At 36.8% G+C, this 27,585-nt stretch overlaps 1 protein-coding gene across 2 annotated transcripts in view; it reads left to right on the top strand.

Annotated features, from left to right (window-relative positions):
• The window catches only part of THSD7A (thrombospondin type 1 domain containing 7A), a 437,882-nt gene that overhangs the window by 384,500 nt on the left and 25,797 nt on the right, over positions 1-27,585 (top strand). For both annotated transcript variants that reach the window (XM_042967298.1, XM_042967289.1), the window contains 9 exons: positions 7,420-7,598; positions 10,017-10,022; positions 11,774-11,907; positions 17,193-17,346; positions 19,008-19,152; positions 20,464-20,579; positions 24,615-24,732; positions 24,967-25,112; positions 25,923-26,097. In XM_042967298.1, coding sequence (XP_042823232.1) covers positions 7,420-7,598; positions 10,017-10,022; positions 11,774-11,907; positions 17,193-17,346; positions 19,008-19,152; positions 20,464-20,579; positions 24,615-24,732; positions 24,967-25,112; positions 25,923-26,097 — 1,173 coding nt within the window. The remainder of the gene's footprint in view (positions 1-7,419; positions 7,599-10,016; positions 10,023-11,773; positions 11,908-17,192; positions 17,347-19,007; positions 19,153-20,463; positions 20,580-24,614; positions 24,733-24,966; positions 25,113-25,922; positions 26,098-27,585) is intronic.

The following is a 27,585-nucleotide window of genomic DNA, read 5'->3' as shown; positions in this document are numbered from 1 at the left end:
GCCAAATTCAACCCTCAGCATTATATACTACATTAATAAAAGAAAGGATAAAAGCCATAGGATTCTCTCGATAGATGCAGAAAAAGCATTTGATAAAGAACAACATCCATTCATGATAAAAACTCTCAACAAAGTTGGGATACAGGGAACATAACATAATAAAGGCCATCTATGAAAAACCCACAGGTAATATCATCCTAAATGGGGAAAAACTGAGAGCTTTTTCTCTACAGTCAGGAACACTGGGGATGTCCACTCTCATCACTGTTACTTAACATACTACTGGAAATCTTAACCATAGCAATCAGACAACAAAAATAAATAAAAAGCATCCAAATCAGTAAGGAAGACGTAAAACTTACACTATTTGCAGATGACATGGTACTCTGTATAGAAAACCAGAAAGACTCCACCAAAAATTGCTAGAACTGATACAAGAATTCAGTAAAGTCGCAGGATACAAAATTAATGTACAGAAATCTGTTGCATTTCTATACACCAATAATGAAGCAGAAGACAGAAAAATTAAGGAATCATTCCCATTTACAAGTGCACCAAAAACAACATGATACCTAGGAATAAAGCTAACCAAAGAAGTTAAAGACCTATACTCTGAAAAATATAAAACACCAATGAAAGGAATTCATGAGGACACAAAGCAGTGAAAAAACAGTCCATGCTTATGGATTGGAGGAACAAATATTATTAAAATGTCTATACTACCCAAAGCAATCTACTCATTCAATGAAATCCCTATCAAAATAGCATCAACATTTTTCACAGAGCTAGAACAAACAATCCTAAAACTTGTATGGAACCACAATAGACCCTGAATAGCCAAAGCAATCTTGAAAATCAAATCTGGAGGCATCACAAAACCAGATTTCAAGTTATATTACACAGCTTTAGTGATCAAAGCAGTATGGTACTGGTACAAAAACAGACACATAAAGCAATGGAACAGAAAAGAAAACCCAGAAATGAACCTACAACTATATGGTCAATTAATCTTCAACAAAGCAGGAAAGAATATCCAATGGGAAAAAGTCTTTTCTTTTTTATTTTTTTTATTATTTTTTTTAATGTTTATTTTTGAGACAGAGACAGAGCATGAACAGGGGAGGGGCAGAGAGAGAGGGAGACACAGAATCTGAAACGGGCTCCAGGCTCTGAGCTGTCAGCACAGAGCCCGATGCGGGGCTCGAACTCAGGGACCGTGAGATCATGACCTGAGCCAAAGTCGGATGCTTAACCGACTGAGCCACCCAGGCACCCCAAGACAGTCTTTTTAACAAATGGCATTGGGAAAACTGGACCATTTTCTTATACCATACACAAAAATAAATTCAAAGTGGATTAAAAACATAAATGTGAGACATACAACCATAAAAATCTTCAAGGAAAACATAGGCAGCTATTTCTTTGATATCAGCCATAGCAACTTTATGGATATGTCTCCTGAGACAAGGGAAACAAAAGCAAAAATAAACTACTGGAACTACACCAAAATAAAAAGCTTCTGTACAGTGAAGGAGACAATCAACAATTCTAAAAGGCAACCTGTGGAATGAGAGAAGATATTTGCAAATGGCATATCTGATAAAGGGTTAGTATCCAAAATCTATAAAAACTTATCAAACTCAACACCTAAAAAATGAATAATCCAGTTAAAAATGGACAGGAGATGTGAATAGACATTTTTCCAAAGAAGACATACAGATGACCACAGACACATGAGAAGATGCTCAACATCACTGATCATCAGGGAAATACAGATCAAAACAATAATAAGATATTACCTCACACCTGTCAGAATGGCTAAAATCAACAACACAACAAACCAACAAGTATTGGTGAGGATATGGAGAAAAAAAGGAATCCTCCCGCCTTGTTGGTGGGAATGCAAACTGGTGCAGCCACTCTGGAAAACAGTATGGAGGTTCCTCAAAAAAGTGAAAAATAGAACTGTAAAACCCAGCAGTTGCATTACTATGTGTTTACACAAGGAATAGAAAAATACAAATTCACAGGGATACATGTACCCCAATGTTTATAGCAACATTATTTACAATAGCCAAATTATGAATGAGTATAGGGGGAAAAAAGAGAGGCAAACCAAGAAGCAGACCCTTACCTATAGAGAACAAAATGATGGTTACCAGTAGGGAGATAGGTTAAATTGCTGGTGGGGATTAAGGAGGGCACTTGTTGTGTTGAGCACTGGGTATTGCATGGAAGTGTTGAATCACTGTATTTTATACCTGAATCAATATTAGATTGTATGTTAACTGAAACTTAAATAAAAACTTTAAAAAGTATAAAATAATTTATTACCTTTGAAATACTAGCATGCTTTCCCAAAGCTATTGATAACATTTGGAAATATTTGGTATTTTAAAAAATTGTGCTTTTACAAGCATTAAACAATTTGGTCACAGAATACCATTGATTTGGAAATGACTTTAGGCATTTCTACAGTTTGATTTTATTTCATAAACTATTACTTTGAAATATAAAATGAATTATTACTGGCCCTTTTGAGAGTTCCATTTTTAAGCATCTCCTACTGGTTTAGATAAATTTAATTTCTAAGCTATGCTATATGAAAGGCAGAATGAGATTTAAAATTTGTTTCAGTTCAAAATAGTGAGATGGGCTTGTTTCCCTACCTCGAACCATAATCAAAGTCAAAGATTTAAGTAGACACTGCAATCTATTTGAAGAATAGTTACACTTTTCAAAATTTTGGTAAACACTGTCATAAGGTACTTTCATTTTTTATTAAACTTTCCTCTATATCATTATCAATAGTCCAGATGCCTTTTTCAGTATCAGAAGTACATTCAAAACTTAGCATTGGTGTCTTTTTTCTGTCTTTAGTGTTTCACAGCTGACAAAGCCCCAGCTGCCTTATCTGCCCTCTTGAAGGCTAGTTGAGCCTAATTCCTACACTTTTGAAAATTCTTTCATTGCACCCTGCTCTTCATGCCAAATTTGTGATCCTATCTTTAAAAAGATTTTTTTATACTTTACTTACAATTAGGTGGTACCTTTTGATGCATCAAATTCTCTCCTAGGAATAGTCCCCCCAAAAATACATATGTTCACCAAAAGACATATTCTAGAAGGCTCATAGCAATATTGTTAACAATAACTTCACATTGAAAAATATCCATTCATGTCTTCTGCCTCAAAAAATTAAAGATAGAACTACCCTATGACCCAGCAATAGCCCTGCTAGGAATTTACCCAAGGGATACAGGAGTGCTGATGCACAGGGGCACATATACACCAATGTTTATAGCAGCACTTTCAACAGTAGCCAAATTATGGAAAGAGCCTAAATGTCCATCAACTGACGAATAGATAAATAAGATGTAGTTTATATATACAATGGAATACTACTTGGCAATGAGAAAGAGTGAAATCTGGCCATTTGCAGTAATGTGGATGGAACTGGAGGGTATTATGCTAAGTGAAATAAGTCAGGTAGAGAAAGATACCATATGTTTTCATTCATATGTGGATCTTGAGAAACTTAACAGAAGACCATGGGGGAGGGGAAGGGGGGGAAAAAAGTTAGAAGGAGAGAGGCAAACTATAAGAGACTCTTAAGGACTGAGAACAAAGTGAGGGTTGTTGGGGGTGGGGAAGAAGGGAAAGTGGGTGATGGGCATGGAGGAGGGCACTTGTTGGGATGAGCACTGGGTGTTGTATGGAAACCAATTTGATAATAAATTATATTTTAAAAAAATATCCACTCACCATCATTAGAATGTACAAATAAGCCATAATATTATAAACACAATAGAATATTATATATCAATTAAAATGAATAGCCTTATGGGACGCCTGGATGGCTCAGTCGGTTGAGCTTCTGACTTCGGCTCAGGTCATGATCTCAGTCTGTGAGTTCAATCCCTGCATCAGGCTCTGTGCTGACAGCTCAGAGCCTGGAGACTGCTTCAGATTCTGTGTCTCCCTCTCTCTCTGCCCCTCCCCCATTCATGCTCTGTCTCTCTCTGTCTCAAAAATAAATAAACATTAAAAAATAAATAAATAGCCTTCAACAACATGCAAAAATATGGATGAATCTCATGCCACATTATAGAATGAAAGAAAGCTTGCACAAATGGTTATTCACTGTATGACTGCATTTACGTGACATTTTTTAAAAGTACAATTCTGCATTGTGAGAAATTACGGTAGCTGCCATGTGAGAAGGGATAGTGATTGGAAGGGAGCACCAAAGAGGTTTCTGGATTCATGTGTGTGTTCAATGAACTTCGTACTTATGAAATTGTACAAAGATGCACATTTGTGTATGGAGACTAAGTTTAAAACAGCTAATGTGTAACTTTGGCAAAAATACAGGGACTGTATGTAGAAAGATATGTACAAATCTGCCTGTCCTCCAGATTCAACTGGTTCTGACTTGTCTTACAACAGCATTCCCTAATTTCAGTCCCACACACTCACACATTTATAAATGAGTACAAGGATGACTAGTGAAACTTAGATAAGCTCAATGGATTGTATCAATCTCAGTATCTTGGTTGAAATTATACTATAGGTACTGTTGTAAGTAACTAGGAAAGGTAGACAAGGGACCTCTTGATATTATTTCTCATATTTCTTGCAATTGTATGTGAATCCACAATTACCTTGATAAAAGGATTTCAATAAAAAAAGAATGGTGAGTAAACGCAAGAAAATACATTAAATTTCTAAAAGTGAGACCCTATCCCAACTGAACTGTATCATAATGTTGGGGATTCCTGGAAATCTGCAATTTTAGCATGTGTTCCACATAATTTGTGATAAAGCTAGGAAATACTGTGTAGTAACTGGCTAGCTTTTTAACACTGTCTCAATCCGGGACACTTTGGTTACAAGCTTCTAGATGAAATTTATCATACTGGTTTTTAGGTGGTCTTGTTTCGCTATAATGAAAGGTTCTCTTTTAAATCTACCTACAATAAAAAGAATGAAATACTTAGGAATAAATTTAAGAAATGAAGTGTTAAGATGTGTACACTAAAAATTAGAAAACATCAGTGAAAGAAATGAAAGACCTAAATAAATGGAAAGAAATTCCATGTATCTGGATTATTAAGATGGCAATACTCCCAAATTGATCAAGCTATTCAGCATAATTCCCATCAAAAACTTAGCTGCCATTTTGGGTAAGACTTGACAAGCTGATTCTAAGATGCATATGGAAATACAAAGCACCCAAAAGCTGAAACTATCTTAAAAAATAAGAGCAAAGTAGGAGGACTCACGCATTCTGACTTCAAAACTTCAAAACAAAGTTACAGTAATCAAGACAGTGTGGTATTGGCATAGAGATCAATAGAATGGCATTTAGAATTGAGATATAAACCCTTATATTGATGGTCAATTGATTTTCAACAAGGGTACCAAAATAATTCAATGTAGAAAAATAGCCTTTTCAACAAATGGGCCTGGAATAACATGATAACCACATATAAAAGAATGAAGTTGGACCCCCCCACACACAGCTTTTCATAACATATACAAAAATTAAGTGAACCATATTCCTAAATATGAGAGCTAAAACTATAAAACTCTTAGAAGAAAACCTAGGTGTAAATCTTTATTACCTCAGATTAGGTAATAGTTTTCTAGATGTGACCTCAGAGCCCAACAACCAAAGAAAAAAATAGGTAAATTAGACTCATTGACATTTAAAATTTCGTTCTTCAAAGGACCCTAAAATTAAAAAGACAAGTTTTGACATTATAAAATGGTACACTTTTGGAAAACAGTTTGACAATTGCCTCAAAAAGTTAAATATAGAGTTACCATATGAGCCAGCATTCCACTTGTAGATATACACCCATGAGAATTAAAAACATGTTCAAACAGAAATTTATACACAAATGTTCATAGCATTATCCATAATATACAAAATAGGAAAATAACTAAAATATCAATTAACTGATGAATGGATAAGCAAAATATATCTATACAGTGGATCATTATTCAGTCACAAAAAGGAATGGCGTACTAACATATGCTATAACCTAGAGGAACCCTGAAAATACTATACTAAGTGAAATAAGCCAATCAGAAAGACCACATAATGTTTGATTTCATTTTATGAGATGTCCAGAACTGGTGCATTCTTAGGGATAGAAAATAGATGAGTGGTAGCCAGGGTGTCGAGGGAAAGGAAAATAGGAGATGGCTGCTAACGGGTATAGGGTTTCTCTTCGTGGTGATGAAAATGTTCTAAAATTAGATAATCGTGACAGTTGTATGACCCACTGAATATATTAAAATCCAAAATGTGAGCTGACTTTTATGGTATGTGAATTTTCTCCATAAAAAATTTATAAACCTACCTAGAATTCCCTTGTACAAGTTGTTTATAGTATTATCATTTTCAAAATCAAATCCTTGAAGTTGATGTAAAATGTTACAAGAACAATCCCTCTGCACATCAGAGTATTACACAGAACAGCCATGCATTTGACTCTCGACCAAGGGAAATTTTGCTTTTTCCACATTTTGGCCTGGAGAATACTAGTGATAAATTGATACTGTGAAATGCCAAGTTGGTAATAAGGGACTGTTCCAGGAAAATGCACCCATTTCTCAAATCACATCTGTAGATGATTAAGTTAATTGGCTGTGTGATTTGATGGAGCGAGTAATGGACTAGACCCCATCTCTTACTGTGGGCCCCCACACTTGTCAATTACCTTTCTGCATTTGTTAGAATATCTATCCAGTAGAAAATCAATACCTACCTGCCCGATACATTTATAAGATTTTTGAGACAATCAAATGAAAACAAGATGTAAAGTTGTTTTGAAATTGACAGCACTATAAAAATATGAGACATTATTTATTTAACATTCTTCACTCTCCTTCTCCGGATTTGATTTTCAAAGAAGGGAAAGCATAAGGTGCTAAGTTAAACACTCCTTTTCAGATATTGATTGAGAGGCTCTGGCTTTATTCTTGAGGAAGAACATTGCATGGACTCAAAAACTTGAACTTGCATGACATTAACAGAGAGCATTTTATAGAAAACTGTTATAATTTTTTTAATGTATCATTCTGACAGCATGAGAATGATATAGCAGCAGACAGGTTATTGTCAATTAAACACGAGCTGTCAGAAAGTCAGAAATGTTGAGGTATGGTGAGCATGAATCCTAAGCAGATCATATGGCAGCTGCTCAGCTGTTATTTTAACAGAGTCTCTGTACGTGTGTGTCATTTTCCTGCAGAATTTAATTTGAGTCCCTAACGACGGAGACATCTTTGCATTTGCATGTTGCTGTCAAGTCGAACTTGGACCTTCTAAGTGAGCTAGCATGGTGGGTGGTAGTGTGCAAGTGACATGTGGAGGAGATGGCTCTCATCTCATTTTCTTCCATTTAGGTTACATCGAAGAGGCTTGCATCATCCCTTGTCCCTCTGACTGCAAGCTTAGTGAGTGGTCCAACTGGTCACGGTGCAGCAAGTCCTGTGGGAGCGGTGTGAAGGTTCGGTCTAAATGGTTGCGTGAAAAACCATATAATGGAGGGAGGCCTTGCCCTAAATTGGACCATGTCAACCAGGTATTTTCTCCCATTGATTCTTATATTGAGAATACTGCATATTGTTTACAGTCACTATGATCTATTTTTTTCTTCAAATGGAGAAGAGTAAATAATAGCCCCTTTCAAATAAGAAATTTGACCCATTTTACCTTTAGAATGCCTGAGTTAATGTATGTATGCTATTAAAATACCAAATCAGATATATCATCCTTGCATCACATTTAGTACCCAGCATGTATATGCATATGAATATAATTAAATGGAAATTAAAACGACACCTACCTTTAAGATAATACCATAAAATTGTATCTAGCTGTGTGCTGAGAGCAAGATTGTCTCATTATTATACTTCCCTAGAATGTCAGAAAAGATATCTCAATTACCAACTACTTAAAATGAAAGCAAGTATATGGGTTGGGTCTAAAACTAGGAAATAGGTTTTGGACGTTCATTTAAATTTGTTTGATATAAAGTATGTTAAGAAAAAAAGAAATATAAAGATGACCTCAAAGTCAGTGTTACTATGTTATCTACCAATTTAGTCATTGACCTGTTCAATTTTATCTGGAACTTTATTTGATTTTGTATGCTCACTTCATTATCTGCTGTTCATAGTTGTTACTTGTGTTCTACTGGAGATATGAAGTAAAAAGGCTAATAGAGGGAATGGTGACAAATTCAAATGTAATATAAGATGTAGGCAGTTATTATCTTGTTTGACCTACATGTGAGTTAAAAAAGAATAAATTTAATATAGTATATGTAGATATTAAGGTATGAATTTATATTGTCAGAGTCAAATGAACCAAGTCATATATATGAACCAACCTTAAATATGTAGATAGGTTTCACGCATACACAGACCATCTAATTTTAATCTCCAAACACACTGCTTTCCAGTACACGTACTTTACTTCCTAAATTAACTTAAATTATTAATGATAATAAAGGTATACTATAGGGTGCTCCCTTCAACTTGCTAAATGGAATGCCGCCCAATTCATGAATCAGATAATAAAGCCAATTAGATCTTCAAAAATAATAATGATGATGTAAAAATAAATGTACACCCTAGAGAAAATAAATTTTGAATAAAGAAATTAAAGATGAACAAAATGGAGAATTACATGCTACAGGAAGTACTACTCTGAAAAAAATCTTGGTTTTTCCCTTGAGTGAATTTGCTGCATGTTCCCTTAAAGGCAACCAAAGGCAAATAATACACTGCACTGCTGCCATCTACTGGTAATTGAGTTTCCCTGCCCGAGTGAATATTTGCAAAGAAGAAAATTCAGTTACCTGACCCTAATGAAACAGAATAACTGAAATGTAAGGTTCATAATGCAAAAGAATATTTTTACAAGTTTTTAAATCTTAAATTTTCAATGGTAAATTTAAATTGTAATAACTTTTGATCCATGATTCTAATAAAGAGAAATTTGACATATGCACATAGGTTCAGAGTGTGTGTGTGTGTGTGTGTGTGTGTGTGTGTACAGCCAGTCAGCCCTTCAATTAAATAAACCATGCTTGCCTCAGTATTTTTTTACTAGTAAATTTTTAAAGGTTCAAGACCTTCTGCCAAGTTGTCTTTGCTATGAAAATTCTTTTACCTAAATCATTTCTCTGTCACTCTCCAACTCTGATAAAATTTAATTTTGATGGTGACATTTGCGTACTTGTTAATCAGCTTACTGGTGTAAATTACAACATTAACAACTGAAAAATTCCAGCTAAAATGAGAAATACTAAATTGCTGACCGTTTGAGTATAAATGTCCTACATTTAAAAAAATAGAATTTTCTAGGATTTATCAGTAACATGTTAGTAAAGAATATGCCAAGGTTTGTGTTAATTTTGAAAATTATAAGTCACATGGATTTTTTTGCTATAATTCTACATTCCTCAATAAAATAATCAGTGGTCCATTGACTTGAAAATGGTCTTTGATTTTCCACTTTCTAATTAAGGAAGCAAATTCTCATTTCCTTAAATGTGGATGGAAATTAAATGTAGATTAAATGTAGATGGATTGATTAAAATCAATAGATTAATCAATCAATCTATGGATAGATTTCATTCCTAATTTGGATTACAAAATATTTGCAGTCATTTATCAATCCCGCATGATATGTATTTTTAGGTCTAGTCAGTTTCTTAAGATTTCTTCATCCTGTTCATCTAATCTTTACCTTGACTGTGCTGTTTGCAATACTCATTTGTGTATCTTCACTTTCAACAATAATTAGGAGTTGCTTTTTCTCTTTTAGGGCTTAATAAAAATATTCTAATCATTTACCAAAAAAGAAAAGTAGACTTTTATGTGTGGATAACATAATATTTAAAACTTAGAACATGAATTTTTTTGTTCAATATACTGACATTTTTTCCTTATTTTTTTTTTCTTTTCCTCATTCCTGTTGAACACTACTCCAGGCACAGGTAAGAATTTTTAAACCTCCTGATTCGTGGTAGAGTGCTGCTTGTTTTCTTTTTCACTCCCGACTTCAGAGAATGGATTTCTTTTTCTGCTATTGTCTTTTATCTTTTACAGGGAGAAAATAGCACGTTTTCCATACAATTTTTGTTTTGCTTCTGTTTCTCTCTCTCTCTCTCTCTCTCTCTCTCTCTCTCTTTCTCTCTCTCTCTCTCTCTCTCTCTCTCTCTCTTTCTCTCTCTCTCTCTCTCTCTCTCTCTCTCTCTGTCCTTCTAGCTTGCTACCTGTGTTTTCTCATTTTAATATCAGGGCCTGACATACAGGAGTGGGGGGAACAAGTTTCACTTCACCAGCCTTGAAAAGGCAACGACACCTCTTGTTAACGATGTCATGCTTCTTGGAGGGAGGGGTAAAGGTGCAGGTAGGCTGAGGATGGGTGACAGGAAGTTGCTCTGAACTGATTTGTATTCAGTCCAGTGTAGGAGATTAAAATGAAAACCATTGAAACATTAGGAAAAATGGCATTTCTCTTTCAATGTTTTCCTTCCCCACAACTTGTAGGGTAATGTTTTACCTGGTAGTGTTTAGTCCCATTTAAATACAGTACCCAATGTGAAGGTGATCATTTATAACAGTAATTGTGGATTCTTATGCCAACAGCGCATATGATTTATTTTCACTTGGAATGGGTCTCCTTTACTCACTGAAATTTGCACAAAAGAATAGCTCCAAGGGGCTATTTATATCTATATTTTCTGGATTTTTCTGGAATTAAGTAGTTACAAAAAACAAACATATACTTGTGTGTGTGTGTGTGTGTGTGTGTGTGTGTGTTGTGAAATAGGAAATAGAGTTGAATGACCATAGATTTTGAAATCATTTTAAAAGACATTTTTCTTTAACGGTTGAGTCAGCTGTGTTGCAGTAGATTATGGTTTATTTATTTCCTTGATTTAGTCATTGTTCTCCTTGAGAAAAGAGCAAAATTGGTTCATTGTTCTGAAATCCTGAGACCAACACCCCACCCTAAATGTGGGGCTTTCAGCCTTCATGGACACCGGAGGACAGACAAGTTTGCTTTGTGTTATGTGGCTCTCCCTGCTTTGGGCTGTAGCTGTATAATATGAGACCAGTTTCAGACCTTGCTTCCAAGCCCTGAATGATTGAGGGTTAGTTTTAAAGAGGCTTATTCCCTTATTTTTTACCGTTTGACTCAGTTTCACATATGGAATGCAAAAAAAAGAGTATAAATTCTTATTATTACATACATTTATTTGAAAAACAGGCCAAGTCATATTTTTTTAAAAAAACAACTAGTTTTATCTGCTTATTTACTTTATTAATTCATCTATTCATTCATTCATCTATTCAACAAACCTCTGTGGAATGCCTAACATCTGAGCACTCTGGCCTAAGCATTGGAGACACACAGGCCTGTGAACAAGACAGATGGCCCATGAAATCACAGTGCTGTGTGGTGTGGGTCAGTATGGGACAGTGTGTAATGGGTCTCATGTGCTCCACCTGATCAGATCTGCACCTGTGATGTCAAACAGGATCAAGAGAACACAGCACCGCTAGCCCTGCCCATCACTACTCTAACTCTCAGATTTCCTATATTCCTAGTTTAGAATAATGAACAAGAAAGGAGAGGAGTGAAAAGAATGTGATGATTGTTGTGATGTGAAGTGTCCCCACATATCCTCATCAGGTTCCCTGAGGAGAAATCCCTGAGAATTCATTGTGTGTGTTTCAGGTGTATGAGGTCGTTCCTTGCCACAGTCAGTGCAACCAGTACGTATGGGTCACAGAGCCATGGAGCATCTGCAAAGTGACCTTTGTCAACATGCGAGATAACTGTGGAGAGGGTGTGCAAACCCGAAAAGTGAGGTAAGGCCAAGCCTGGTTACGTGGGCAAGGAATGTGCAATCTCCTCCTGATTTCACGTGTGCCACTCTCACTCCTCCCCAGTCTCCTGAATAAAACTGTCTTTAGTTTTATTTCTAGGGAGTCTGAGTGCATGAGTGCATGAAGCAAGGGGATCTGCTTCAAGCAACAGTTTGTCACACTGGGTCTTCTGACATCAGGAGCCTCACTTCAAGGTGCTCCTGTGAAAAGAAAGATTCACATATTGAATACAAGCTGAACTCATGCAGATTTTCTCAACCCCAATACCTTTTTTCTTGAAGGCCAAACATATTTCTTACTGCTTTTTAATGATAATCTATTATAAATCCTTGCTCCTTTACATCAAACTGGCTAAGTTTTGAATATTCTCTTCTCCTCCAGGAAGCCTTCTCTGACCGCACTGCCCAATAGGGTAGCCACTAGCCATATGTGGCTATTTAACTTTAAATTTTTTTAATGTTTATTTATTTTTGGGAGACAGACAGAGTAGGGGAGGGACAGAGAGAGAGGGAGACACAGAATCTGAAGCAGGTTCCAGGCTTTGAGCCATCATCACAGAGCCCCACACAGAGCTTGAGATCATGACCTAGGCTGAAGTCAGATGCTCAACTGACTGAACCACCCAGGTACCCCTATTTCACTTTAAATTTAAACTGATTAAGGGGCACCTGGGTGGATCAGTCGATTAAGCGACAGACTCTTGGTTTCACCTCAGGTCATGATCTCACAGTTTGCAAGTTTGAGCCCCACATTGAGCTCTGCACTGACAATACAGAGCCTGCTTGGGGTTCCTCTCTCTCTCTATCCTTCCCGTTCCCTCTCTCCCTCTCTCTCTCTCAAAATAAATAAATAAATAAACTTTAAAAAATACATTTAAACTAGTTACAATTAAATTAAGAATGCATTTCCTCAGCCACACTAGACACATTTCAAGTGCTCAATAGCCAGAGGTGGCTAACAGCTGTTCTGTCAGACTGCAGAGATATAGAGTATTTCCATCATCACAGAAAGTTCTATTGAGCAGTGTTGCCCTGTAGTACCCCCCATCATCACAGAAAGTTCTATTGAGCAGTGTTGCCCTATAGTACCCCATATACCCCTCTTTGTTTTGAAAGGATCCATTTACTGATCTGTCATTTTTATTAAACTCTATCATTTTCTCCAAACTGAGATCCTGTCATATTCATATAAATTCCCTAATGCTTAATACAAGTTTTATACTCATTAAGTTGCCCCTACAGTATCTGCATATGCCTCTTAGGGGTTCTAGAACCCTACCAAACAAGTGTATTTGGTTTTATTATCTCCACTTTGTAGAGTAGACTCAGAATTACTAAGTAATTTACCAAAAACACACATCTAGAAAAGTGACAGAATTGGCATTCAATCCACAGTCTCTTGTCACTCTTTTTTTCTATACTGAATTTTTTTAATGTTCATTTTTGAGAGAGAGAGAGAGAGAGAGAGAGAGAGTGAGTGAGTGGGGGAAGGGCAGGGAGAGAGGGAGACAGGGAATCTGAAATAAGCTCCAGGCTCTGAGCTGTCAGCACAGATCCCGATGCGGGCCTCGAACCCACGAACCGTGAGATGATGCCCCGAGTTGAAGGTGGACGCTCAACCAACTGAGCCACCTAGGTGCCCTGTTTTATCACTTTTTATACCAGTTTCTTCCAACCCTTCTGAGTGACACACAGTAAAGACAAATGTAAAAACATCCAGAACTTGACTACTTATGTTATGAGGAAGCCCACTGTCACCCATGATCTAACTTTTCATGAATAAGATTTATATTTCTCAACAGAAAAGTAGAGCAAATTAGCATTCGTATCATAAAACTTTGGCACACTATGTGTAACTTTGCTTCCAGGAATAATAATTTCCTATCTGTTTTTTCCCAAGCCCTCTGAACTCTCAAGGTATTTTTCTGAGGAACTTAATAAAGGTGGAAGAGGGCCTGTGAGGTAATAGGATAGGGAAATGTAAGGAAAAGACAGAGATTCCATTTTCCACCATTCCCTTCCAAATTTAAAATTTCTCCTTCAAATTTAAAAATACTTTCCTTGTAAAAATTTTTTTGATCAAGTTGGGCTTTTAGTTAGTAAGAAAAAGTGTAATAAAGAACAAGTGGCACACCTGAGTGACTCAGTCGGTTGAGCCTCCGACTCTTGCTTTCAGCTCAGGTCGTGATCCCAGGGTCATGGGATGGAGCCCTGTGTTGGACTCCACACTGAGCATGGAGCCTGCTTAAGATTCTCCCTCTCCCTCTGCCCCTCTCCTGACTTATGCTCTCTTTCTCTCTCTCTAAAAACAAATGGTTTTAATTTAAAAAAAGAAACTATTCTTTCAGCTTTCCCTTCAACTATCTGTGTACATGTTGCTTTTTCTTGGTTAATAAATAGATACTCTCACCATTTCCAAGTACCTCTTAATCAAAGTAACTTTTGAGATCAATTTATGTTTTTAGTAAACATCTTTAATGTAAATAGAGAAAACACAAGGTCAGTATTGATTATGATCTCTGATCACATAATAATGTTCCTTTTTGTTACTGACTGAGTAGTAACCTCTCTAACCTTATCCTCTCTAGTAATCCTCTCTGCTAATAATTAAGGCCAAAATGTACTGCTTATATGCAAGCATTGGGCAACATTTCAGGATAGATGAGTCTGCGAGACAGCATATTCCAATTTATCCAATCCCATTCTTTCTCTTTTAGGATGGTATGGCATAGCATACACTAAGTGGCCGAAGTGATTTTCCATGGTCAGAAGGGATATTTGCTCACGGACATTATTTTTAGAATTGCCAGCACATGGTGACAATTAAAATTAATAATAATAATAAAAAGCAACAGATTTGGTTACTTTCATGGTTGCTTTTGAATTCTCTGCAGTGTAGCCCCTTATTGTCACAGCCGTGGTGGGCCTCTGGCTCCACCCTTTGCCTTCAGCTTGGTTCTGCATGACGTTATTTCTAATACAGTTCAGTTTTCTCACATCATAATTCCGTCTCCTGTGGAAAGGAGAAAGGCCAAGAATGTGAAGAAAGCAAATGCACTCAAAGTGCCTTCCTTTGTGCTTAAAACTTGATCCAAATATTTAGTCCGTACTCTAGAGTGATTTTAAAAGCTGGTTAATACCAAATGAAGTAAATAAAACATGAAGAATCTGAAGGTCAACAATAAGGGTCTTTTTAGCAATTGTGGCACCTTGAAATGAGGCTATTTGAATATAGTCACTAAAAGTTACATCCATAATGTATTTTTAATTTTTTTCTTAAAAGGCACAAAATAGTAAAGTTTGTTCCTATTTTGTGAGTCTGTTAAGAATGCTTTTCTCTGAGTGATAGAATCATGTGATTTTTTTTTCTTCTGACTTTCCTAAACTGAATAAATTACCTATATAATAAAAAATTAAAGAAGAAAAGCCTGTGAAGGGGCGCCTGGGTGGCGCAGTCGGTTAAGCGTCCGACTTCAGCCAGGTCACGATCTCGCGGTCCGTGAGTTCGAGCCCCGCGTCAGGCTCTGGGCTGATGGCTCGGAGCCTGGAGCCTGTTTCCGATTCTGTGTCTCCCTCTCTCTCTGACCCTCCCCCGTTCATGCTCTGTCTCTCTCTGTCCCAAAAATAAATAAAAAAAAAAAAAAAAAAAAAAAAAAAAAAAAGTTGAAAAAAAAAGAAAAGCCTGTGAAAATGTAGTTTTATGTATATAAGTACTTAATCGAGTATTGAACATCTGTCCTTAACTCTGGATCAATAGGTAATTTTGCAAGTTAATCCTTGTTCGCTGTGTCAGTGCCTACCATGAATTCAATCTTTTCTTAGCAGCAAATCCAACTTTTGAGCATTAAACTCTGCTTCATGTCCTCTCAAAGCTCCTGTCAACAGAACATTTTTCAGTGCCATTGAAGATAGAACGTTTTCCTCGGAAACTAAAATTCTCCCAAAGAAATGTATAATTTTTTCTTCAGTGATGAAATCAAATATCTACCTTTGCATGTTTTTGTGGTGGTTTTCTATTTTTATCCAATATACCAAAAAAAAAAAAAAAGATGCGTAGGTGGTATTGTATGGGTATATTTTCAGACTAAAAATCCAACTAAGACATGACGAATAGCAGTTTTCCAGCCATTAAATGCATCCCACAGGAAAACGACGTTTCTCTTAAACTGGGCAGTACTGGATAGAAACGTGTTTCTGCAGAGTAGGTTTGTGAAAATGCGATGTCCCCACTGATTGTAAATCCCTGGGAAAGGTGAAATTCCAGGTATAATTGATAATGTAATTTCACCAACAGTGTAAAACACTGCAATGGGTTTGAGAGGCTTAAGAACTCAAGCCTGCCTTTTTAGTTCCAGCAATGCATTCTCTTCCTCAACCCATTAAGCTGACTGACCCTCTCTGAGTTATAGATGAGGGATAAAGTTTTTCTCGTCTACTAGAACAGTGCTTGGGGAGATTATTAACGTCTGTAAAAGTCAAGTCTGATACTAGCCACGTTAATTAGCTCCTCAAGAGATGAGTAAACAAGACTACCATGACTGCTTGCAAAACGGTGAAACATAATAAAATGTTTGAATTGGTTCTGTTAAAAAGAAAACTAACACTAAAAAAGGTGAAGATACAGGATGATTGAAACAACCACATTTAGAGAATGTGTGCTATTATTATTACTACTATAATTGCTTTCACTTCTGGGTTTCTTTTAAAGTTATCAGCATATAGGAGGCTAAAATTACAAAACAACCTGATAAGTGCCATCAGTTATTTTTGAAAATACCTAATGAAACCTCTCACTAGGAAAGTTCAGGATGCCTCATCTTTCATCATATAAAAGTCTACCTTCTCTATGGACTATACCATTTTCTTCTGAAGAAAAAAGTGCATTATATTCCAAAATTACAACCCCTCTATGAATCTCTGTGGACCATTCCCCATTAGGTGCTACATCATATATGAGTGTAAAAGGCCCTCTCCTCTCAGAGGAAGACTGTATACCGAGTTTATAATACACATAGTGGCTATAATTATAAAAGATTATGATGACAGAATCAAGTGTGGATTTTATATCATACTGAAGCTCTGCAAATATTTATGGGAGGCAGAGATCCTTTTGTGTCTTCATGTTTGGAGAATTCAATTTATAAAATGCAAACTTTCCCACCTTCCAACACCTAAATGATGTCTTAGGAAGAACCATCCATCCTATGGGTTGGACATTGTTCTAATTGTCTTGGTTCTTTCACTGAATAGGTATATGTTTTCTTGTAGATGCATGCAGAACACAGCGGATGGCCCTTCTGACCATGTAGAAGATTACCTCTGTGATCCAGAAGAGATGCCCCTGGGCTCCAGAGAGTGCAAATTACCGTGTCCTGAGGATTGTGTGATATCTGAATGGGGTCCCTGGACCCGATGCACTTTGGTAAGATGATGAACCATTTATCAATATAGAGTTTACCCAGTTTTTTACCATGAAAGCTTCAGAGCTATTACTAAGAAAATAATAATTACTAAACCAAATTGCTTATGAAAGCAAGGGTGTTTTCTTGGCTACTTCATTCTATGATTATGCCATTTAAAGTCAGCAGTGTTTTGTCTCACACTAGAACAGCTCAATTTCTTGCAACCTTTATGCCTTCCGCCATCCTCCTAGACCCGCACAAAATACCTTCGGATTAGTTTATAACTACACAGCATGTTAAAAACTGCCATGGTGATAATGATTCCTTCCAGGTAAAGGGAAAAAGAATGAAGCTCTAGTAAAGGTACTTTAATGGTGTCAGGTTATTGTCATCCCTTGCTTTTTGCCCAATCCATTTTATTTAAATTGTTGGAATAATCTTTCACACAGTGGGGATACTGCAGCAGGGGTATTGACACTGAAACGCAGAAGATCCTGGCAAGAAAGGGAATCGAAAGAAGGAAGCTGTGTGTCAGTGAATCTCTTTCCACACACTGACTCCGTGTCTCTGTGGGCCTGGAAAGCCAGCTGAGACTTTCAAATCACACAAAGCTTCTAGAGTTCAACAGCCCGTAGGGGCTCTTCCACAGGACCCTGGGCAGAGTCATTTGAAACAGAACTGGCTGAGCATGTAGGAGGAAATGTGGCTTAGCGCAGGCACCTCTGCAAAGCTGTACATTTCAAAATGGCATCAAAAACACGGGAAGAATACATCTAATGTGGAATTAATTTGCTGAAATACAATATAAGACAGTTTCAAAGAATTTATGATGTGTGTTTTCAAAGTGAGATTAATTTTCTATCTCAGGGTTAACATTATTAAAGGTGCTGATTAACAGCCAACTGATAGAGCAGGGGCAAAACAGGGCTGCCGGTGGACTTGGATACAGGTTAAATAACGACAAAGAATCAGCTCTTTAATAAGGGTATGCAAATGATTTTCTGTTCTAATTCCATAGCATCATATCTGAAGTTCCTGTTCTTAGAAACCAGATGTTTTCAGAACAAGACTGTGCCAGTAACAGAATGGCAAGCTAGTCTTTTTTAACTGCTGAATTGTGTTTGTGGGCATGTATATGTGCCCATTAGGAAAAGAAAGGTCACTAAAACTAGTTATTTAAAGCCACCCTTAAAATGGTCTTTCAGGTCTAAGAAACTTGGATGGATGGATGGATGGATGGATGGACGGACGGATAGATAGATAGATAGATAGATAGATAGATAGATAGATAGATGACAGATAGATTTCTGTATTCATGATCTATAATAACTAATATGTTAAAATCACCCTTAAAATGGTTTTTCAGGTCCAAGAAACTATATTAGATAGATAGATTGTTTACAAATTCCGTATTAGTGATCTACAATAATTAATATGATCACATGTGTGTGTTTACATATGTGTGATGGGATGTATTCATTGGTATTTGACACACAGACTCTTAAGCATCTTATAGCTAGATGGGACATCGGAAACTCATCTGACACTTGATTTTATAGATGGCGACACTGAGGTGTTCTGCCCCAAAATTCTAACTCCTGCTCCAGTGCTCTCCCTCATATATTAGCTCTTGTGTGCCTGGGGATTCACCATTCTGAGGAGTTGTATTATTCTTTGTCAGCCTTGCAATCAAAGCAGTTTCCGGCAAAGGTCAGCTGATCCCATCAGACAACCTGCTGATGAAGGAAGAGCCTGCCCTAATGCTGTTGAGAAGGAACCTTGTAACCTAAACAAAAACTGCTTCCACTATGATTATAATGTAACAGGTATGTGCATAGTCATCTCATCACAGAGTTAAAGGCCAAATCCTGTGCCTTTCAGCTCAGCAGTATTCCCGTAAGTATTGTTCCCCTCCATCTGGGTCCCTTTTGGACATGCTTCTTACCTTCCCAGAGATAATTCTTTATTTAATGACAGAAATATTTATCTATTTCTCAGTAAACATCAGGATAGAGAATGAAAATATCACACGGACATTGAGCCCTTAAGGTAGATTGTGAATAGCCTAAATGATCCTATTGAAGACATCCTCCCACTTTGGGAAGGTGCAAATAAAAGATACATATCTTTCCCATAAGTATCAGGTTTATTGAAAGATGTCTTTCTTCTTCAGAAGATGTTTAATACCTATAACATACTAGGACAAAGTTCTTGGTGTGGGGGAAGTTTATAAGCATGATTAGTCTGAGGTAAAAATGTCAGCAATCTTAAGCTACCAAAAAACCGTATGAAGAAGATACAAACATTTCAGCGTTATCAAAGGTACAGATGAAAAAGGATGAATGTTTTTTTCAGAAGAAAAGACTTATTATGACTTCATTTTTTCCCATAACCCTCATCTCATACCATATCAGCGCAAATTCTAAGAAAGAAGAGAATGCGTTGGTTTATATGATGTAAGGCAACACTGAAGCTTATTTTGGAATTTTTCCCAAGTAATTTTCCCGCTGAAACAAACTCTAAACATTGTGCACTAACACACAGCAGTCAGATTGGCTTTTTGTCTCCTTAGGTTTTTCTCTTCCATTTCCTTTGACGATACAAAGAAGTCACAGTTCTCTGGGCCATGCTATGCTACCCTGGAAAGAAAGATTGAAAGAATTACTTTGCAAAAGACATGAAATAAAAGAATTAAATAGATATGGCCAAAGTGATTTTGAAATAAATAAGTGTATATTTTTAAACATTCTAAGTATGGACAGTAAGTGAAATAGTGTTTTGTTTGAAATAATGTTAAAATTTAAATTTCTACTTTTATTAGGAAAAAAACGTTTTTAAGTGACATTCGATCTGCAGGCCAAAGCCAGTTTCACACTGTCACCAAAAGGCTAGCTGTCAAGATTGTCAGGTAGACATCTGCCTTCAAGAATAATCCCCATAGCTATGTGCAACCCCAGCAATTCCATTTGACTCTTGATATGTTCAAAGCCGGGACCCATATGCTCCGCATGTGGGATGATTGATTGTGGGGCTTAGGAAGCAGTTGTGAATTAAATATGGGATTCAGGTCATCAGAGTTTCATTTGAAATCTGTTTCATACATAGCCTTCTGTTCTGATGGGCTCCCTTCCTTTCAGACTGGAGCACGTGTCAGCTCAGTGAGAAGGCAGTTTGTGGAAATGGCATTAAAACAAGGATGTTGGATTGTGTTCGAAGTGATGGCAAGTCGGTTGACCTGAAATATTGTGAAGAGGTGAGGGGATACTGTGTTATATCTTTGTGAGTAAATTCTTCCCTAATAATTTCAATTCATGCTGAGCCAAGTGACCTGTGCTCACTGCAGCTCATTGCCAGCAGATGGTTTTCTATACTACTCAGAGGCTGTTAAGCACCCTCTTGAAAAGAAACACTGTCCAACTACTGATTTCTACACATAATTTCCTGTATTTTGTTCTGCTTGGAGCCCAAAGGTATGCTAATTAGCCTATTTGGAAAGAAATGCTTGGGGAACAATAAGTAATCAAGGTGAATAAAGGCAATAAATCTTAATCAGACCACTCATCATCTTTTGTAATTTCATGTGAATTTTGTGTTGCCTGGGACACCTGCCAAGAGCCATCATTTATTCTCTCTGTTGCTAAACATTGATCTCATGTGGTTTGGTAGCAGATTTTGATATTAGGATCTAATATCCAGCTGTGAGAGTCTAAGTACTCAGGTCTGGGTAAGAGAGAGCTTGAAATTCAAACAAAGGAATGAAGTCTGCCATTATATCTTTGAGGTGCAGAGACTTGTAACTGTTAATTTTCCAATTTATAAAAGTAATGTCATCATTTCTAGGTATGACCTTATGAAATGTGAGGAAACATAGTTGTTGGCCTTTCTCTTCCTGAAGCTACACTTCATGTTGTAATTATTTTGTCCGACTTCCATACCAAAAGGGTCCCCACATTCCTGACGGGTTTTAACTCCTCCTGCATCTAAACCCCGCTGGGTTAAACATGAACCAAGATAAACAGGAGCCTCAATAGATCTTGAACACATAGAGAGGAGCTTATGACCTCATTAGGGTTCAGCAGACATGGTGACCATGACTTCTACCTACACATCTTGGGGGCTGTATAATCCCATGGTAAATTATTCCAGCTACTAAGAGAAAACTCCAGATGGAGATGATATCAATCCATTTGATATCTTTATCATGTAGACCTAACAACTTCCTTATATCTGTCCATGGGAATGGAGCTGCTGAGTGTTCTGAAAACAAGTTGTTTAGTTAGTAAATTCCTCCCACTACCATCTTATTACATAATTTAGTGTATTCATACTTTAGTTATAAATTTTATACCTGAATTAATTTGGTTTTGAAACTAGTAACATCAAAGTAATGTAACCATTATAAAAAATAACATTAGTATTAATGAACATTACTATAGTCATATGCTGGCTGGAGAGCTTTGATCTACTTCCAGTTGATTAATATCTCCTTTTTTGCAAACGTGCATGTAAATGTCCTCCTGGATCAGAATGAAATATACATTAAATAGCTGAGAGCTTTGTGAAAGCTAACCCCAAATCATACAAAACCAATTAAAAAATAAGTGACTACAGGACAGAGGTATAGAGTCCTTTATTTCTTAAATGAAATGTGAGTAAAACCTTGAGAAATAACTGTTATTTTAATTATCCAGGAGCCTAGATAAATTTACTTTTATGCATTAATGTTACATTGTTTGAATACTGTGGTAACAATTAGGGATTCAAATCATAACATTGTAGTAATCACTGTCTTTAGGAAGTACAGTGCTACTCTCTACAGGAATTGGAATAAACAACTCCTATCCTGTTTATGCATCCCCATGGATGCAGTAGTATTAACTAATATCCCTGAGAAAAGCTGGCTATCTTTTTAAATAATGGATTGATTGCCTACCTACTAATACATGTGCAAACCCTGCATTCAGAACAACAGCAGTCGCTAACTCTTGCTGTTTCCCTAAGAACCAGAAAGAAATAATGCCATTCCTACACAGCAAAGGGGACAATTAGGGTTAAACCTATCTAGGATTTATATGGCATTTTTTTCTTTGATGTTTTTCAGACATTTATTCATCCAATCCTAGTAATTGGTTTCTCCTTTCCTCTTCTTTGACCCCTGAACAGGTTTCTTTTCATTTAGCTAGACACATGTTTAGATAGATGAGACAGTAAGAGAAGAAGAAAAAAAGAGGAACAATAAATGTAAGAAAAAACCATAGTAGACTGTTAAAATGTCTTACCACTGGATACCACAAAGGTCTATAAACAGACATCCTTTTCAACTCTGCAGCGAAATAAGTCATAGTAGCTGAATTCTGTGATTCAAACCCTCTCTCCATGAAACTATTATCTGCCTTAAATGTTACACATCCTTATTAGCATATAATTGCCTTAAGTCTCCTTTCTCCAACCTCCCATGATTTAAGTGACTTTTTGAGACCTGAATTAAGTGATATGGTAAAAATGTTCATACCAAATCCTCAGCTTTGTCAAGTATTACTGGTGAAGAATATAATAGGAATGCCTGGAGAGATGTGTAGCATACAGTCACTGATCTGATCCTCTTTCAGTGGACAACTTAGAGCTGAGAGCTATACTTGAACCACAATATAACATTTCTTTGGCCATCTTTTACTATATACCATAGACACTATAAAATTCTCTTTCACGCAAACATTTTAAAACCCATTTTAAAAATCCCAAGGATTAAAAACAAAACAAAACCCGTAGTCTCCTCACAAGCTCTTAAGCACTTCTATTTTCGTGCTACTTTGTACCTTGGACTTTTTAACTGTTTGCATATAAAAGTAGATGAGTTGGAAATCTCATATTTTAAAAGTAGAATGCTTAAACAAGGAAGGAACTCAATGCTAATAAAATGTCACAGTGTCAGAATCTAATGAGAGGCTAACCAAAATAAGTGAATTATACCTCAGTTAGCTGCTGAGATCAGTTTTAGAAAAGAACATCTTTGTAAAAAATAAATGTGTATAAAATATTCGTAATCAAAAAATTCTGGCAACCCGTATTTCCTTTTGAGAGAGATAACATACTTAACTATTATCGAATATTATTTCAATGTTATATTATTAGTTTTTGAGTGATAATTTGTCTTTTAAACCTTTTGTTTTTCAGTTTTAACATGATACATAAAAAGAAATAATATTCCAAAGATACAATTATAAATCTATATATTGGTGATATTCTTGGTTTTTAACTAATGGGAAGTAATCATGCTTACACCTATCTCGTTACTCCTTTAGGGAAAGTAAACCAATTTAGAGACTAAATCTACTTTTTTTTCATTCCTTATTTAAAAAGTTCAACAACGGGAATGCCTGAGTGGCTCAAGATCAAGCCCTGCACTGGGCTTTGTGCTGGGCATGGTGGCTGCTTAAGATTCTCTCTCTCCTTCTACCTCAGCCCCGCCTCAATTAGCTGCCTGTCTCAAAAAAAAAAATTATTTTTTAAATTTAGGAGGTCAAGCGTAGCTCAGTCAGTTAACAGTCTGACTTGGTTTCAACTCAGGTTATGATCTCACGGTCTGTGAGCTCGAGCCCCACAGAGGGCTCCACACTGACAGCATGGAGCCTGCTTGGGATTCTCTCTCTCTCTCTCTCTCTCTCTCTCTCTCTGCCTCTCCCCCAATCATATATGCTCTCTCTCTCTCTCAAAATAAGTAAACTTAAGGGGTGCCTGGGTGGCTCAGTCAGTTAAGCCTCTGACTTCGGCTCAGGTTATGATCTCATGATCCATGAGGTCTAGCCCCACATCAGGCTCTGTGCTGACAGCTCAGAGCCTGGAGTCTGCTTTGGACTCTGTGTCTCCCTCTCTCTCTGCCACTCCCCCTCTTGCCCTCTCTCTCTCTCTCTCTCTCTCTCTCAAAATATAAACATTTAAAAAAATAAAAAAATAACTAACTTAAAAAAATGATGATAGCATTAGCTAAAATTTAAAAACTTTTTTTTTTTAATTTGAAAAGTTCAACAATGTATATGGAGTAAATGGACTCCTCCGTTCATCCTGTGCCCTTTGTTCCCACTCTCGTGGGTTGAACAACTTTATAGTTTTAAGTTTGGGTGTTTGTCCTCCAGATACCATTTTATTTTATTATGCATCTTGCTTATTCTTCCTCTCCTCTCCTCCCCACTACTATTTTTTTTTTCTTCCTCCCATCCTCCCTCTAATAATAAGACACATCATGGCATCCTTCCAGGTCAGTAAAACAGATCTACCTCTTTCCTTTCAGCTTGGCCTGGAGAAGAACTGGCAGATGAACACATCCTGCATGGTGGAATGTCCTATAAACTGTCAGCTTTCTGACTGGTCTCCTTGGTCAGAATGCTCTCAAACATGTGGCCTCACAGGTTTGTTTGTACCTTCATTAGCATTAGATTAAAAGTCAAGGAATATGAAATATCACTCTTGCTTTAATGCTTACCAGATAATTTTCATAAAGGTTGAATCAGGGTCTTTCCTTTCAAAATATCTGAGACTTACTTGTCCCTTGGATCTCCTCAGGAGAAATGTCTGTGATGCCGTCTTTCAAGATAGATGCTTACACAAATATATCACTTTGCATCACTTTGTATCTCTTAAAGGAAAAATGATCCGAAGACGAACAGTGACTCAGCCCTTTCAGGGTGATGGACGACCATGCCCTGCCCTGATGGAACAGTCTAAGCCTTGCCCAGTGAAGCCCTGTTATCAATGGCAATATGGCCAGTGGTCTCTATGCCAAGTACAGGTAATCAAATCTCAAGAAGTTGTATAGAGGGTCACCTGGATGGCTCAGGCAATTAAGCGTCTGTCTCTTGATCTCAGATCAGGTCTTGATCTCAGGGTCATGAGTTCAAGCCCCTCATTGGGCTCCATGGAGCATGGAGCCTACTTTAAAACAAGCTCAGGGCGGGGGGCACCTCAGTGGCTCAGTCATTTGAGCATCTGACTCTTGATTTCAGCTCAGGTCATGATCCCAGGGTCATACAAAAGAGCCCTGTGTCTGACTTCCTTCTGAGTGCAGAATCTGCTTAGGATTCTCTCTCTCTCTTTGCCCCTATTGACATTCACTCTCTCTTTAAAAAAAAAAAAAATAATATATATATATATACATATATACATATATATATACATAGAGAGAGAGAGAGAGAGAGAGAGAGAGAGAGAAGTGTTCTTTATTTGCAGGATTTAGTTTCAGAAATATTTTTCAGAACTTACAGATGACATGTTTCCTCTTAAAGATTTTAGGTGCCTTGCTATTTCATAACTGTTTAATTAGTTTTGATAACCAGCAGTCCCTGTCCTGTGTGTTTAAAATCATTTGGAGACAGATTCATTTTAATGAAAATTTATTTGCCTGTCTTCGGCTACAAAAAAAATAAATTGTTCATTGTATACTTTATGGCTAGTGTCCTACAGGACTTCTTCTCTAGGGTTTCAAATGCTTCTTTAACTGCTCATAAATCAAGATCAATGGTGCAGAAGATGACTGTAAGTGATGAGCTTGCTAATGAATTATTTTTCTTTTCCTAATTAGTTATTTCTTCCTGCGTTCTAGGATGCCCAGTGTGGTGAAGGGACCAGAACGAGGAACATTTCTTGTGTAGTGAGTGATGGGTCAGGTGATGATTTCGGCAAAGTGGTGGATGAAGAATTCTGCACTGACATTGAACCCATTATAGATGGTAATAAAAAAATGGTTCTCGAGGAGACCTGCACCCAGCCTTGCCCAGGTAACAATAACAAAATGTTATTCATAGTTTGGTCATTTCTTACTAGACCTAGGATAGAGAAGAGGTTGCACTTGCTAGTCTAAGTTAAGGCATGTCAGCAAGTCTTCTCATTCAGTAGTATCTGTGTCAACAACTGGATACATAGCATGGATGCAGGGGTTACTGCCTTGTTACTGCCAACTCAGGGTGAAGTCCAGGTCTCCCGTGTGGCCTCTGCTGCCACCCTGGAGTTCTAACACCCGCAGAGGAGGGCAGTTAAGGCCTTAGGCTCCTGCTTGACAGGGAACCTATGAAAGGGGATTTGTATCTATTTAGGATTTCCAGGAGAGAGAGAAGCAGGGTTTTAACACAAATGGCTAGCAAAAGATTTAAGTCCTATAATTAATGAAAACTTACTTTGGGTCCTGAAAAGAATCGAAAACAAAATCACACCTAGATACACTGTAGTTAAAACACAGAATGTAGAAAACGAGAGAACTAGTAAAGCATGCAGAAAGAAAAAAAAAGTACTTACAACTGGAAGACAATCAATTAGAATCATAAAAAATTCTTCTTAGTTACAATGAAAGTCCGAAGACAATGGAATGTATGCACAGTGTGATGGAAAATAGTCATGAGCCTAAAATCCTTTCCCCAGCAAAATCATTCGAGAGTGAGAAAAAAATATTATGGAAGAAAATATTGAAAGAAATTACCACAATTCAGAGTTGGACACATGGGTTCATGCAGTAAAATGTGGAAAGCAAATATCGTATATCAAATAGTTTAGAAATAACTGGAAGACAGTGATAAGCTAATATTTAGGAAGTTGGGCTTGGTGCAGAGAACTGTAGGGTAGACAGAAGATCAAAATAAGCTCAACATCAAGCATGAGCCTAAGGCTTTGAGAAAGATGGGGGCAACAATTTATTAGTAGACGAGAGAGAAATAAGACTGGAAGTAAATGGCCTGTGTTTCACCCTCAGTGGAAAGTTTTTATTCTCCACTTTGCTTATAATTAGGAGAAGAAAAAAACTGATCTCTTTAAGGAATGTGTTATTTCAAATAAGATCCCCAAAAAAATAAAAATAAGGATTTGGCAAACAAATTTTGACTGGAGACAAAAATAGACTACCTAAATAAAAAAGTTATGGTTTAAGGAAATTTTAAAGATGGAGGACACATTTTCAAAAGTTTATTGTAATGGATTGAAGTCTCTAAATGCTGTAAATGGCTTACTATATGGGTTGCTCATTCTCTCATCAGTTTATTCATTCTTAAGTAAATTATTTGATATGATAATATTGGCAGTTTCTATAGTTTATTAAGATGAACTGAATAAAATTAAAACAGAGCAGTAAAGTAAAATACTCCCTGATATTTTGAACTGTATGCTAGATTTTGAGGGCATTCCTCACAACCATAACAACAGCCTTTGTACATACTTATAGTTTCATCTACTTCAAATGAAGAAAGATCTTTTTAAAAATCTTACTTTCTAGACCTCGA

The sequence above is a fragment of the Panthera tigris genome, chromosome A2, assembly GCF_018350195.1.
Source record: "Panthera tigris isolate Pti1 chromosome A2, P.tigris_Pti1_mat1.1, whole genome shotgun sequence".
NCBI classification, from domain to species: domain Eukaryota; kingdom Metazoa; phylum Chordata; class Mammalia; order Carnivora; family Felidae; genus Panthera; species Panthera tigris.
This window is presented reverse-complemented; position numbering and strand designations above follow the sequence as displayed.